The sequence below is a fragment of the Capra hircus genome, chromosome 8 (assembly GCF_001704415.2).
Source record: "Capra hircus breed San Clemente chromosome 8, ASM170441v1, whole genome shotgun sequence".
NCBI classification, from domain to species: Eukaryota; Metazoa; Chordata; class Mammalia; order Artiodactyla; family Bovidae; genus Capra; species Capra hircus.
The window spans coordinates 1,056,683-1,072,515 of NC_030815.1; the positions used below are offsets into that span (position 1 = coordinate 1,056,683).

Sequence of the window (15,833 nt, forward strand, 5' to 3'; positions counted from 1 at the left end):
ATCCACCCCAGGGGACTGAGGAAATTAACAGGTGGAACACAACTGATCTCTGACAGATCCTGGTGAACCTGGGACCAAGGTCAACTCAACATGCCAAAGAAAGGCATGTGTGGTCCTCATTTTCACAGATGACCACAACAGTGCTTGCACTCCACCTGCGAAATCCTAAAACAGGGTGTCTGATGAAAGGCTGACTCAGAAAAGGAAGTGAGACCAAGGAAGTCTCCTACGCGAGATGTGGGCTAACAGGTTACAGCAGAAATGGTGAGGCGACTGGGGGACTGGATGGGAGAATGAGAGACAGCTGGATCTCATCCAGGCATCCGCCAAGCTCTCTCCGAGTGTCCTGGCAAGAGGATGGAGTGATGGGGGTGAAGTGACGCTCCTTGCACTAATCATGGGTCACTGAGTTTATAGCCATTAGGGACAATCTCTTTAATGAATTGGGAACATTAAATGAGGTGGCAGATTTAGAAAGGGAAATTAGAAACCTGTGACATGAAGAATATGGGGGGGGGGGGAAAGCCCTCAAGAGTGAAGCCTTTAAGAAAAGATGATAACCCTGAACTCCCTGCAGGGATCACATAGAAAGGAGACCATCATTTTCTATGCAGTCCCTCAAAGCACAGTGCAAGGGTCTGAAGTCACAGGGAGACATAGATGTGTGCTGACAGAGCTTTCCAGGAGTTCGAGCTGCCTGAAGACAGTGTTGACGCTCCGCAACAGGACACAGGGACCACAGGGCACCCTAGCAGAGGCCAGTGGCCACTTGTCAGGAGGGGGACTGAGCGGGGCAAACAGGTCACTGCTCTCTGCTTCTGGTGTCATCTCCCTCCGGCCCTGATCTTCCTTCCTCCCTTATAAGGAGATCCCTTTGCTTATTATATTGGGCTCACTCAGCTAATCCACTCATCTTTAAACCTTTAATTGAATCACATCTGTAAGACCCCTGCTGCAACGTAAGGAAACGTATTCTCAAATTTCAGGGATCAGGACATGCGGGCCGTTATTCTCCCTAGCACAGGCATCCTGCAGATTGCATGAATCCTTCCTTTGGAGGCCTGGGCTCCAGAGCCCGATTCTCTGAGACAATGGCCCCTGATGCCTTATCCTGGAACCTTCAGATCTAAGCTGTAAAGTAAGTTTACTTTCGGAAGATCCTGGCAGGGTTGACCACATGAGCTTGAGTACAAGTTTAATGTAGTTAATCATAAACATTGAACTGATACTGATCTTTTGCAAAAGCACTCATGTTAACTCAACAATTAAATATTAACTTCTTAGTAGGCTACGTTTATTTCCTTATAAAGCCCTGCTCACAGGCTCCCTGGTCATTTAAAGAGCGACGTACATGACCGTGAAAGCAGGTGTGACCCCACAGCTGCCCAGAGCTGGCAAGTGGTCTGGGGGGCACGCGTGAGCATGGAGTGGAAGTCACGCCCGCAGCACGATCACCAGAGTCTGCTGCAGGCTGCTCTTTCTGTGCACATTTCACCACCACACACGCCTCTGTCTACAACCCAGCCACAGGTCAGTCTTTCAAACATAGCTTCCCACTTACAATTTCTTTGAAATTCAGGCCCAGAGGATCTTTTTTTTATAAAAAAGATCAAATTAGAAATTAATTTCCCCCTATATCTCAAGTCAAGAGAAAAACTATCCACATCCACATAGATTATACTCAAATACAGTGCAGGAACAATGAATCCACCAGCAACACTTTGGATCTACAGTTCCAACTCCTTCATATCCTAAGTGCATTTCTGCAGAACAGTTAACCAGAAGCAAAGCTCACTCACCGGGAGGAGTTCAGGGCAGCGAGGGGGTAGGGGAGTGAGCGGCTAGGGGACAAGCCCCAGAGCTGAATGGAACCCCACATCCCCACACCCCAAGTGGGTCAGCAGCTGCTGGGGCTCACCTTGCCGTCCTTGTCTGGCCTGGCTGCCGAGCCGCTGTCAGGAGAGGTGGGTGTCCCCGGGAGCAGGGTCAGAGGGCGGCTGCTGGGCTCGGGCTCCAGGGAGGCGGCAGGGATGCTCGCTGGGGCTGTGGTGCAGGCCAGGGGGCCTCCGACCCGGCCCAGGCCACTGGCAGCCGCGTGGGCAGGGGGGCCCAGTGGGGCAGGGGGCTGTGGCGACGCCAGGGGGTGGTGGGACTGCCCCGGGGTGCTCTGAACCTGGATGGGTGTCACGGCTGCTGTGGGACGCTCCTGGCTGTGCGCTGAGACTGGACAAGGGAAGAGAGGAGGAAAGCATGAGTGGAGCCTCGCTGCTCACTGAGTCCTGCGCGTGTCAGTGATGAGAAACCATGGCAGTTTAGACACTCTGACCCTCTAGGGGCCCCTGGACATCATCCCCTCCAAGGTCAGCGCCCCACTCGGTCCCATGACACAGGGTCTGCTGCCATGTCTGCCAAGTGACAGCAGGGCGACAACACCCAGGGGTGCAGGAGTTCCCCCGGGCTCTGGCCGAGGCGCCACCCCCCACGCACCCAGCTGGGCAGAGCAGCCTGGCCCCAGTGTTGCTTCCTATTCTCCCTTTTCTCGGAACCTGCCATCCTCCTCTGGATTTTTGGATAGAACTGAACATGTTTTCTCTATCACTGTTAACCAAGACCCCTGGGAGGTTTTAAACGCTTCAGGAAGAAGAAAGCTACTTAAGTTCTGACTGTGTCTGAAACAGAGCGGTGACTAAGCTCACCCCAGCACCCAGACGGCAGTCCACGGGCTGCGCCTCCGCAGCAGTGGGACCCCAGATGGCTGGTCTCGACCACAGGAATCACATTTTCAAGTACTATCGACATTCTCAGGACCCGCCCAGTAACAGTTTCTTTCAGACCCGTGGTCTGGAGACCAGGCTTGGACTCACAAGCTGGGCAGGTGAAGCCAAATGAAGCCGATGTAAAGTGATGGTGCTGAGACTGGGCTGGCCCCCCCTTCCTGTTATTCAGTGTCTTCTTTCACCTCCCTCGGCAGATTGCCTTAAAGTTCCACCTTGCTCTGTCAGACTGTCCTAAAGTGCCACCTTCCTCTGTCAGACTGTCCTAAAGTTCCACCTTGCTCTCTCAGACTGTCCTGAAGTGCCACCTTCCTCTCTCAGACTGTCCTGAAGTTCCACCTTGCTCTGTCAGACTGTCTTAAAGTTCCACCTCGCTCTGTCAGAGTGTCTTAAAGTTCTACCTTGTTCTCTCAGACTGTCCTAAAGTTCCACCTTGCTCTCTCAGACTGTCCTAAAGTGCCACCTTCCTCTGTCAGACTGTCCTGAAGTGCCACCTTCCTCTGTCAGACTGTCCTGAAGTGCCACCTTCCTCTCTCAGACTGTCCTAAAGTTCCACCTTCCTCTCTCAGACTGTCCTGAAGTTCCACCTTGCTCTCTCAGACTGTCCTAAAGTTCCACCTTCCTCTGTCAGACTGTCCTGAAGTGCCACCTTCCTCTCTCAGACTGTCCTGAAGTTCCACCTTGCTCTGTCAGACTGTCTTAAAGTTCCACCTCGCTCTGTCAGAGTGTCTTAAAGTTCTACCTTGTTCTCTCAGACTGTCCTAAAGTTCCACCTTGCTCTCTCAGACTGTCCTGAAGTGCCACCTTCCTCTCTCAGACTGTCCTGAAGTGCCACCTCCCTCTCTCAGACTGTCCTGAAGTTCCACCTTGCTCTCTCAGACTGTCCTAAAGTGCCACCTTGCTCTGTCAGACTGTCCTAAAGTTCCACCTTGTTCTCTCAGGCTCTCTTAAAGTTCCACCTTGCTCTGTCAGTTCAGTCGCTCAGTCGTGTCCGACTCTTTGCGACCCATGAATCACAGCACGCCAGGCCTCCCTGTCCATCACCATCTCCCAGAGTTCACTCAGACTCAGGTCCATCGAGTCCGTGATGCCTTGCTCTGTCAGACTGTCTTAAAGTTCCACCTTGTTCTCTCAGACTGTCCTAAAGTTCCACCTTGCTCTCTCAGACTGTCTTAAAGTCCCACCTTGCTCTGTCAGACTGTCTTAAAGTCCCACCTTGTTCTCTCAGACTGTCTTAAAGTTCCACCATCCTCAGACTGTCTTCACATCCTCACAGCCTCTGGTGCACAAGGTCTGAGGCTGCTCAGGCCCCTCTCCCAGGGCTCTGGCCCAGTGCCCACCTGTCCTTGCAGCGCTCCGGGCCTGGTTGACAGTCATCTGTCCGGACACATGCAGCAGGACCTTAGCCTGGGGGCTCGTCTGGACGTGAGCTGCTGACACCACGGCTGTGGGGACCCCGGGACCGCCAGCCACGCCATTCCCCGGGGGCTTCTGGGCAGGCCCGCCTGCAGGGGGAGGGTTGGCCGGGACTCCCCCACGACTCGCTGGACCAGTCGTCAGCATGGGGACTTTGCCTTGGGAAGCACTGGTCACGGCCCTGCTGAGACAGAAACCCAGTCCGTCAGGAAGAGGGAGAGAGGACGACCAACGCCAAAGAAAATGGTGCAGAGCTTCAAGACGTGACCTGTAGAATGCGGTTATCGGACCAAAGGTAAGAACAACGCACTCAAGAAACAGCGGCCCCGAGGCAGAGAAAGCTCTGGAAGCCTCTTCTGAGGGGAGAGATCGCACAGCACTCTGCTGGTGACACAGCTCCTCGGCTCGCCTCCCCTCTGGGGTAACTCTCCCCTGGGCTTCTGGGGCCTGCACGCTTCCTCTCGGCCTGCCAGAGCGACGCCTAGGCTGTCACAGCTGGGCTCACGCGCGCCTTCTCTGTACCTGCCCGTGTACACGCGCGAGTGCACGCACATGCTGGTCACGCCCCTCGGGCTCCCTCCACCCTGCCTCCCCCTCACCTGCGCTTCAGTTCTGCCATCCCGAGCAGCCTGGCCTTAGGCCCGGGACCTCGCGACTCTCCTCTGTTTCAGGTGGATTTCCTCTATGACCCCTGATTACAAAACACGATGTGGAGTCCGATCAGTCAATCCCCAGTGAAATGCTCCTGACTCAGTACAGGTTTCCTGACAGCAGGGCCGCGTGCAGTGGTTGCTTCCCACCCTTCCTGCGTGCGCAGTCACAGCAGCACAGCTGGCCCGCAACAAGTATTTACCGGCTGAATTTCATTACATTCGGTTCAGTGCAGCTTTATGTAATGTATTTTTTAATATTCTAAATTCATTTAAACAACAGTTCTATAGATAGAAACTTTCTACCAAGCAGAAGGCTTCATTAACTCAAACCTCATTATTTACCATGAGGAATAACAGAGAATTTTCCATCAGGAAGCGTCTCTCCAGAGACTTTTGATAGTTTGCATTTGAGTCTTAGGAAAATGTTTTCTTCAGAAAGTCGACATGTGGTTGTTGCTTGGTTTATCTCCCTTAGTTACTGTGGGTTTTGTTTGTTTGTTTTATCCCCCCAGGGAAGACAGAGCTACCGTCTTCTGGGCTGTGAATGTGGATTTTAGCATATACCAACAGGAACGTTTACACTGATGAAAAATCCACAAGTCTAAGTGGAGCTAGTGTTCTGTTGCCATCTGCAAAGACAGTGATCGTCACTGGATTAGGCTGCCAGCCAGCCTGAGGATTGCGACCGACATCTGACAGCATGTCAGTTCGTTCAGCCACTTATTCACAATCAGGGGCTTTGAGAAATGATTTAACACAATTAGGTTGGACCGTTTATTAAGAGCCCACTGGCCAAAACCCGGGGTTTTCTCAGCACTGACCCCATCATAGGTCATCACGATCATTCCAGGGCAAGCTTCCTCAGCGCCCAGAACGGGAACTATATTTAAACACAGTGAACAGTGCATATCAACACATCCCAAGTGCTTGCCTCCTACTATCCTAGAACAGGTTTCTCAGCCTCGGTGACACTTGTGGCCAGACAGCTCCCTTCTGCGAAGGCTGTGCCGTGCCCTGCAGGGTGCTGTATGCATCCCTGGTTTCTATACACTGGCGGCAAGTAGCACCTGCTCCCCCATCGTGACCATCAGAAGCATGTCCAGACACTGCAAAAATCCCCTGGGGAGCAAAACTGCCCTCCCCTGAGAAGGGTGAGGGACTCATGTCATGTTAAAGGAGTTTCAGTTCTGATTGCATTATAAAAAGCAATTGTGAGAATTCAGACATAATCACCAAGCTATGGGAATACACACCTGGCTTTCAGCACCTCTTCACTGGGTGACCTCAAATTGTTTAACCTCTCCACCTCAACCTGCTCACCTGTGGACTGGGGTTCATAACAGCACATACACCAGGGAGCTGTTTGAGGACCTGGCGTTAATGTGCAGAACAGAGAACTCTGCGTGCCAGGTGTCAGGTAAGCATCACATAACCAAGAGGATTAATAACATCACTTGTGCTTATATTAAACAGCACTAATTTCCTAGCAGAAAAATACTGAAAACAGTGTAGTAGAGTCTTCTCACGTGTGACTTAAAAGCAAATAATTTAAAACTGGCACCTGTATTGGGAGAAACTTACAATTTCACATGTGAAGAGTAAGCTAAAATCTTGAGGATTAGAAGTGACTTTGGCAAATACAGGAAGGGACCTCTACAATGCCGGCTGTATAACACATAACTGGAACATGAGAAGGAACTGTGGATAGGCTGGAAATCATGGGAAAGGACAAAGCTTCTGTGTTCAGGGCTCAGCAAGCCACTTGCTCAGAGCCATACCTCGTGACGGGGGCCACGTAATTGCCAGGAAAAACCCCAATCTTGCTGGTGTGCATGGACGTCCCCTTGAACCAGCCGTCCTGGCAGCGCTCGAACACGAGAAACATCTCTCCCTTCCTCAGCTCCAGCTCATCCTCTTTCCGGGGAGTGTAAGGATAAATGGCAACATACCTAGAAAAGGAAAAAACGTCGGACTTCAAGGTGAGTAACAGACGTACCCCACTATGTGCAGAACTCTTCTCTGGCACGAAGCCTTGAATGTTTTGTACAAAAGTAAACAGAAAGTAGAATCCTTTAATCTGTGGGCAGCCTCGATCACTGTCCACTGAACGGCAGCCATCCACTCTGAAAAGGCAGAAGCCGCCTGACTCAGAACCTCCCACCTGGCCCTCCTGGTGCAAAGGTGATGATCCTGCCAAACGGTACTTCTGGGTGTGGAGGAATTGGTGCCACCCCCCAGCGTGCACACCTGCAGCAGGGCGTCAGATGCCCACTGGGAAACTGGGCCTGCAGATGGCCCTGGTGAGACCTGGGAAGCAGCCTTGTTGAGGACATATGGTCCAAAATCCCACCGGGAAGCTCGGCACACAGCCTCTCCGCACACACTGAACCAGCAACGGGCGGCACCTGCATCTGTGGGCTCAGTCGGGGTAGACGCTGAACTTGCGAGTCAGAGGCAAAGCAAGTCCAGATCACGGACAGAGCCCAACAGCCCATCTGCACAGGTGACAGCCACCGACACAAGGAGAGTGGCGGCAACGTGAACAGGCACCAAGTGTTTCCTGGGTCAGTGTGCACGGAGGGGCCTCCGCCCGCAGGCTGCACTGAGCCATGAGCAGAATGAATGGAGTAGCCTGACTCTGGACACTCACTGCGGGCCCTGCTGCACCTCCTCTAGGTCTGACCTGTGCGGGGCCTCCCTGTCCCCTTGCACCCTTACTTGGGGATGAAGGTGGGAACGAAGCCCGGGTAGCACTCGCAGAGGAAGGCCAAGAAGGCCTAGCCTTAGAGCACGAGTTTCCTAATCACAAACACAGTTGGCACCAGTCTGGCACCAGCTCCCCCCAGAGAGCTGTTCTCTGCCTCTCTATTTGGGTTCGGTCCAGGGGCAGAAAGGACCCCCGCACTTACACGCTGGGGCGGGGCTGTGGCCGTGGGTGTGTGGTCTGGTCAGTGGGTCCAGCTGTGGGCCTGGGGCCCATCCCGGCAGCAGCAGCTACAGCAGTGCCCGTGGGGGTGGCCGCCTGGAGAGGGGGCGGGGGGAGAGGAGGATTCAGAGTCTGGAGAGAGAAAGAAAAAGAAGGAACAGATGACTTATTTACATCTCTTCCAGTAAGTGGAAGGGAAAAGGAATCAGAAACCCATTAAAAAACAGACATCAGTGGCATCTACAAAGAGCAGCAGCTACACGCTATACCCAAGGCTCCTTTAAGACTCCTCGCTATCCTCCTCCAAGGTCTTAGGGCCACAGAAACCCTTCTAGCAAACAGGTAAGTAATCACAACTGGGAGGAGGGAAAGAACAAAAATTACAAGATTGCATGCAATTTCAAGATTAATGGCACTTCTAAGCACAAACTAGGATCAGGATCCAAATGCCTTCCAAGGGGCAGTGCTGACAGCACAGGGCTTTCTGGGGATGAATTTGTGACTGTTTCTGCAACCCGAAGCTTCAACATAGTAGCAGACAGTCCAGCTGCACTGTACACCATGCCCACAGAAGAAAACCTCGATGTCACGCCCAAGAAGAAAATCTCCTCGGACATCTGGGCTTCTCAAACCACAAACAACAGCGAGCCACAATTGCAGGGCCATGCTGGCTGCTTTTGTGTACTCCTTTCTTGTTAGCTCTGCCGGCTTTTTAAGCTCAGGACCATCAAGGCTGGTAATCTTTAACAAGTACACCGCAAGCAGCTGCCGGTCCCTCTACGGGCTCTGCCCATAGGACTCCACACCTTTTCAGAATCAATGGAGCGCCTGCTACTTTCTAATCTACACAGCCCAGATCATTCTTTAGGGTCTGGATACTGAGCAAAGAGGCACACACAGACTCGCCTGAACCCCCACCTTGCCCAGCTGCCCCAAATCTCTGAACCACTCAGTATAAAACTGCATCAAGGGAGAAATAAGGAGGCTAAAGACTGCAACTTGGGCAGGGAACGTGGTGTCTCCATGTCAGAATAACGGAAGAAAAACCCCATGGTTTCTGAACACGGAGAATACCAATGGGTTTCTGTCGTCTGGGAAAAAAATCTGACACTTCATTAGCAGTTACTTCATCGGCCTGTTAAGTTACACGGTTCCAGAAACACTGCAGGAGAGAAGAACCTCAAGTTTCTAGCTGCACACTGCAACTGTTGAGCACACTGTGTTCCATTTTCCCACAGTGGAGACTTTCCCCACGCTGCGGCCCAGGCAGGACAGACTCGCTGAGAGCGCTCCTAGGGCAGGCAAGGCCAGCTGGACAGTCACACAACAGGCTGCGCTGTGACTCCAGGTGGGCACACACGGGGCCTGGAGCCCTCATGACCCTTAACGAGGAAAAGGCTGAGCACCTGAGCTGCTGGTCTCAGGACAAAGTGGGAGAAACAAAGCTAACCCCGGTAGGAGATTTAGCGCACGTGACCCAGGTGGGCCCGGCTGGGCCGCCGCACGCAGGGGCACAGGAGCGCCTGAGGTCACCACTGAGCCGTCTCCTCTGTGTCTCTCCAGGCCCCACCTCATAGCTGTGTGGCTGAGGAGGCGCAGGTGACAAGTCACAAAGGAACTCAGGCCACCCACCCCTGGAAGGACTCAGAGTCAAGGGCCCACTCGGCTCTGAGAATTCCACTGGCAGAGGCAAGAGAGGGAACCTGCACCCTCATGTCAGCAGAGCCTGTACTCACTGGCTCTAGACAGAAGGCGGCAAAAAAAGAGAAGGAAATCTATAGGCCTGATAAAAACACAGGCCACACTACGTTAACAAAATGTAAGAAAAGGTCACGAGAGTCGGACCATAAAGAAAGCTGAGTGCAGAAGAACTGATGTTTTCCAACTGTGGTGCTGAAGAAGAGAGTCCCTTTGACTGCAAGATCAAACCAGACAATCCTCAAGGAAATCAACCCGTGAATATTCATTGGAAGGACTGACGCTGAAGCTCCAATACTTTGGCCACCAGATGTGAGGCGCTGACTCACTGGAAAAGACCCTGATAGTGGGAAAGACTGAAGGCAGGCTGAGAAGGCGGCAGACAATGAGCTGGTTGGATGGCATCATCAACTCAGTGGACAGGAATTTGAGCAAACTGTGGGAGATGGTGAAGGACAGGGAAGCCTGGCACGCTGCAATCCATGGGGTCACAAAGAGTGGGACACAACTGAGTGACTGAACTGAACTGAAGAAAAGGTCATCTCCTATAGTTAGTAAGTACAGAAAGGAGATGTTTGGTGTGTATGAATTTTATAAAGCGTAAGTTAGACTCACTTGACATCTGGCATACCCCAGCACTGGGCTGTGTATCTTCGGGAGAACACGCACGTGTGTGTGTGTGAGTATGCTGGAGGGTGAGCACACAGAGCAGACATCCTAACTGGATTCCATGACGTGGCCGTCCTGTGAGGCTGGACAGATGCCAGGGCCCGGGCACATCCAGGGCTGGGCTGGCCAGCAGGCCCCGCGGGTGCTGGTGAGCAGCCCACACTGAAAGACCCCAGGGACAAAGATGCCTGGGAGGAACCTGCTGTGAGCCGTCCCGCGGGAACCACAGCCTCCCCCTCGCTGGGGCCTTCTGCAGCTGGCCTGCTTCCACTGAGTGCTGCGGAAGGGCTGAGGCTGTGGCCGGGCCTCTGAGATCCGACACAGGGGATTGGCTGTGGCCTCGTGGTCGCTGAGATGAGGTTCTGCTTGTACTTCTGCAGATCCAGACCCTCTGCTACCGGCACTGGTGTTTGGAGACCATGAGGATGTTCCCTAAATTCAGGGCTCAGGGGTCAGCTGATGGGGGAGGGTCAGGTCCGCCACATCCAGACTGTGTTCCCGACCCACTGATTTTGGGACAAGGAGGCAGCCCAGGGCTGGTGTCAGAAATGCTGTGCAGACTCCAGTCCCCGCTCAGCCCCTGCAGGCCGCCCTTAGTTTCCCTCCAAGAACAAAGCACCCTGTCCAGGTGGCTGGCTCCAGGTTACCGTCGGGCCATGAGACAGTGAGCGAGAGTTCAAGGCCATGCTGTGGGCCCCTCTTGGCTGGTGCCCCCTCCCCCTCCCCTTCCTGCACGATGGGCCACATTGGCCAGGGGACAGTGAGGGAGAATCCAAGGCCGTGCTGTGGGCCCCTCCTCACTGGCGCCCCCTGCCCTCTCCCCTTCCAGTGACCAGTGCTGAGATGCCCAGGCGCTGAGCTCCATGAGGTCTTAACCATGGGTGAGGGCTATGGGCTGCTGACCAGGAAAGCGCTCTGCTTGGAGCTTGGGGTTCTGGCTGTAAATGATCTGTCCTGGGCTGCTGACCAGGAAAGCGCTCTGCTTGGAGCTTGGGGTTCTGGCTTAAATGATCTGTCCTCTCTTTCTTTAATTAACTTTTTTATTGGAGGATAGTTGATCTACGATGTTTTGTCAGTTTCCTCCCCACAGCAGTGATTCAGCCTTACACAGACACATACCCACTCTCTTCCAGGCTACATTAACGGTCCATTTGTTTCCCGACAGCGCTTTGTGTGTGCACCCCCCTCTCTTTCTGGGGTAGAAAGTGACCACCAGCGTAAGACTCTGGGCATTTCTGGGTCCTCTGAGCAAAGATCATTAAACACCCTCCAATTCCATCCTTCCTAAACATCCGCTTCCAGTGAATCCACTTTCAACTCTGTAAACACTCTGCTTGTGCTGTGAACTCAGCTGCTCGGCCAATAGACGGATAGTGGCTGGTCATCCCCTCGGGGAGTGCTGTCACTGATTCCTGCAGCATCAACCCCTTGCACACAGCAGTGTGTGTGCAACTGAGTATCTTGCCTTTTTTAAACGATGAGTTGGAAGTAGAAAAATGGAAGCGCTGACACTAGTGATTAAAAAAGCACAGGCATCAGGATTCAGTAAAGTTAAGAAGATGGGAAGTGAGCTTTTGTCTCATCTGGATACCCAGTAAAATTAAGCCAGTCAGTTGTAGGCACAGCTATGAAAAAAGAAAAAAATGAAAGTACTTAAAATGCTCGAAACAGATGCTTGGAAGATGGTGTCTGAAGGGGAGGTGTAATTAAGGATCTGGCAATTAGGAAGATTAATTAATTCTCTCTGGGAATGGACCTCCCTTCACAGCTGCGGATACAGGGCTCTATCTCTGACACATGGGGAGAGGGGTGCACCCGTGCTCCCCGACTCGCAGAAACGATGCACGCGGCCCTCTGCTGTCCACGGAGCTCTCAGCAACACGGCTCTGGCGCCCAGGAGTGGAGGCTTGGGGGCAGGCTCTGGTGGCGCCGCCTCACTGTCCCCATGCTGCCGGTGCCCGGCTCTGCCCACAGGAGGCGCACATGCTCAACGTGGTCTTTCTTTGGCAATGAGAAAACCTCCTGTGCTTCCACCGCCCTCAGGACAGTCTGATACAGATCAGGAGACCCTGGTCCCCGAGATGCCGAGCCCTTCTCTGTGGTCACTGTGAAGCTGGTTCTGCTGCTGCTGCTGCTGCTGCTAAGTCGCTTCAGTCGTGTCTGACTCTGTGCGACCCCATAGACAGCAGCCCACTAGGCTCCTCTGTCCCTGGGATTCTCCAGGCAAGAATACTAGAGTGGGTTGCCATTGCCTTCTCCAATGCATGAAAGTAAAAAGTGAAAGTGAAGTCGCTCAGTCGTGCCCGACTCTTCGCCACCCCATGGACTGCAGCCTACCAGGCTCCTCCATCCATGGGATTTTCCAGGCAAGAGTACTGGAGTGGGTTGCCATTGCCTTCTCCAAAGTTGGTTCAGTTCAGTTCAGTTCAGTCGCTCAGTCATGTCCAACTCTTTGCGACCCCATGAATTGCAGCACGCCAGGCCTCCCTGTCCATCACCAACTCCCAGAGTTCACTCAGATTCACATCCATTGAGTCAGTGATGCCATCCAGCCATCTCATCCTCTGTCGTCCCCTTCTCCTCCTGCCCCTAATCCCTCCCAGCATCAGAGTCTTTTCCAATGAGTCAACTCTTCGCATGAGGTAGCCAAAGTACTGGAGTTTCAGCTTTAGCATCATTCCTTCCAAAGAAATCCCAGGGCTGATCTCCTTCAGAATGGACTGGTTGGATCTCCTGCAGTCCAAGGAACACTCTAGAGTCTTCTCCAACACCACAGTTCAAAAGCATCAATTCTTCGGCGCTCAGCTTTCTTCATAGTCCAGCTCTCACATTCATACATGACTACTGGAAAAACCATAGCCTTGACTAGACGGACCTTAGTCAGCAAAGTAATGGCTCTGCTTTTGAATATGCTGTCTGGGTTGGTCATAACTTTCCTTCCAAGGAGTAAGCGTCTTTTAATTTCATGGCTGCAGTCACCATCTGCAGTGATTTTGGAGCCCCCCAAAAATAAAGTCTGACACTGTTTCCACTGTTTCCCCATCTATTTCCCATGAAGTGATGGGACCGGATGCCATGATCTTCGTTTTCTGAATGTTTCACATCCTGCCAGTTCCAAAGATGCCACTTCTGCCTCTCCAACTGCCAAGTGTGACGGTCCCGCCCCTACATCCAGGGCCCTGCCCTGACCCTCTGGACCCTCCACCATGGGCCACAGGGGCCAAGTACATCTTGGCTCTTCTGAGAAGCTGACATCATTTACTTTGAGGTACACACACACACGCAGTTTAGTTGTGCTTACACACAGTTAGAATGCAATGTGACTTCAAGTTCGTCACAAGCTGCATGCGGCCTTCGTTGCCCCAGCTACCCTGTGACATCTTGTGACTAAAACCTCCTGGCTGGCCCCGGGGGTCACCCTCCCTTGTTTTACAAGGTCCACTGCTGGTGTGTAGAGGACACAGGAGCAAGATCTGCACCCTCCTCCCCACAGAACCAGGCAGAGGAAAACCTGCTCTGCTGTGAACAGTGGATGTGTGAATTACATGGAATACCAGAGTTGTTTCCAATGTTAGATATTTAACATTTTAACTATTACATGTGAGACAATTAGGACAACACGCTCACAGTTTCATTTTGCGTAAAAGATTAAACAGTTTTACCTTGTGAAATAGTGCTGGAAACACCGCTCGCTCCCCGGTCCAGCCATGGCCTCAGGACCTAAAACCCACACCAGGGAAAGGGCGGCTTCCTTCCCATCACGCCACCTGTTCTTGCTGTGACCGCACTCTAGGTTTTGGGAAGATCTCACACTTTACACAGGACACTCGCCAGGTTGATGGAAGATTCAGAGGGCACCTGTTATGGAGATTTTCCCACTTAAACCTAACACATTAAATCCAGCACTCCTGCTTGCCAACTCTGGGCTCTGAGAGCCAGGCGTCACCTGGGACAACAGGCCGTGGGTCTGCTTATAATTAGTTTTCCATTAAGCGGAAGTGGCAGAGACACATCATTAATAAGTCCTTGTGCTGAACATTCAGGCTCTCTGATATGATCCTGAGATGAAGTGGCTGGGTGTAAATTAATTTTGTGGGTTCGTGTTCTCTTCTGATCGGTGCTCAGGATGCCCTAGGGTGCACCCAGCTGAGAGTAACTGGCCATTCCCTCATCGTAAAATAATCAGCCCACAAGGGCTGAAACACAGCCAGCTCCACATCTTTTCCACTAATTAATTTTTCTACGGGCAGAAAAATCAGCCATTTTTCCCTTAACAAATCAAGTTAGAATTTTGCCACATGAAAAGGTCATTTGGAAATGAAAATTCCAATAGCGTGTGAATGTACTGGGGTGGGTGGGAAGGAAGGAAGGATGGACAGACAGGGTCTTCTCCGGAGATGAGAGGGCAGGAAGACTGGGAAACTTGATTCTGGGTGAAACACTCAGGGCCAATGGAACCTCAGGGAAACCACCTTTCCTTAAGGGATACCTGACTCCCCCTTCTCCCCAGAGGAATCAATGCAACTTCTCCCACCCTACACAGTTGTTGTATCAAGGAAGCTGTAATTGTTCCAGAAACATTAACAAAAAACAGCCTGAATGCTAATTGGAACTTACTAACTTCTATTTAAATACAGGAACACGCTTACTTAACTCTACAGAAAGCTTGCAAAGGCCTACACTAGTCTCTAGTGCACTAGTATCTACTAGCTAGATACTAATCCTGCATTTATTTATAGCCCACCTTATTTCAAAGTCAGCTTTCAACTATTCATAAAATGTATCAAGATATGATAAATAAAAGAAAAATGAGGCAAAAGGAAATGAGGAAAATACGAGTAGATGGAGCCAACAACAAGCTGTGAAGTCCCGGCCTGGGGTGGATGCAAGTCGGGCCTTCGGTCTTCCATCTTCACGACATATACAAAGTCCACAACCTGAACACAAACCAGCCCCTGGGAAGCCTCGCCACCCCTGTGCAGAGAACAGAGAGGACGCTAACGACGAGCCAGACCCCAGGCTCCGAGCAAAGCGGCGGGCATGTCACAGCTGCCACCGCGCTGGCAGAGGGTGATGGGCAGCTGCCCCAGTCCCCCCACCAGGCCCCAGGTAGTGCCACCTCCTCAGGGCAGACAGGATGCCTTTCATCTTATAGGAGGGGATACAGAGGCCCAAGGAGGCTGAGTAACCTCTCAGCTGCATCATTCACGCACCACTGGTCTGGTTCCCTGCCCCAGGCCTGACCAAGCCTCTGGCCACAGCTTCCCTGGGCAGCACAGCCAGCAGAGACTCTGTGGGGTGGGCAGAGGGCGGTGGGCGGTGTCCCCCTGGGAGAGGGGCATCAGGACCCCCACTGCTGGCCACAGCTTCCCCCGGGGCATCGCAGCCAGGAGGGATTCTGTGAGGCGGGCGGAGGGTGGGTCCCCTTGGGAGAGAGGAGTCAGTGATCTCCTCTCTCCTCACTCCCCTCACACTGGAAGAAAGAGCCTGAACATGTAACAGGGTCGTGTCCTGGACAAGACAGGCTCCCTCCCCACAGTTCACCTGCAAGCTCAGGAGGCGCAATCTTTAGAGCCTTGCTTTCTGCTTCCCAGGGTCGCGTGCCTTGTCTCTGCTCTTTCAGTTTTCTCCCCTCAGGGTTCCTCTTTGCATCAGCCCCAGGACTGCTCTGTTCCTCCTATCTGTTCCCCCGTTAGG

General features: G+C 52.6%; 1 protein-coding gene across 4 annotated transcripts in view; it reads right to left on the minus strand.

The window, feature by feature from the left end:
* SH3RF1 (SH3 domain containing ring finger 1) overlaps window positions 1–15,833 on the minus strand; it is a 162,888-nt gene that overhangs the window by 14,470 nt on the left and 132,585 nt on the right. For 2 of the 4 annotated variants that reach the window (XM_018051793.1, XM_018051792.1), the window contains exons 7-10: window positions 7,753–7,901; window positions 6,622–6,792; window positions 4,115–4,374; window positions 1,919–2,223 (exon numbers count right to left, since the gene is read on the minus strand). In XM_018051793.1, coding sequence (XP_017907282.1) covers window positions 1,919–2,223; window positions 4,115–4,374; window positions 6,622–6,792; window positions 7,753–7,901 — 885 coding nt within the window. The remainder of the gene's footprint in view (window positions 1–1,918; window positions 2,224–4,114; window positions 4,375–6,621; window positions 6,793–7,752; window positions 7,902–15,833) is intronic. The other 2 variants (XM_018051795.1, XM_018051794.1) reach the window with 2 other exon arrangements.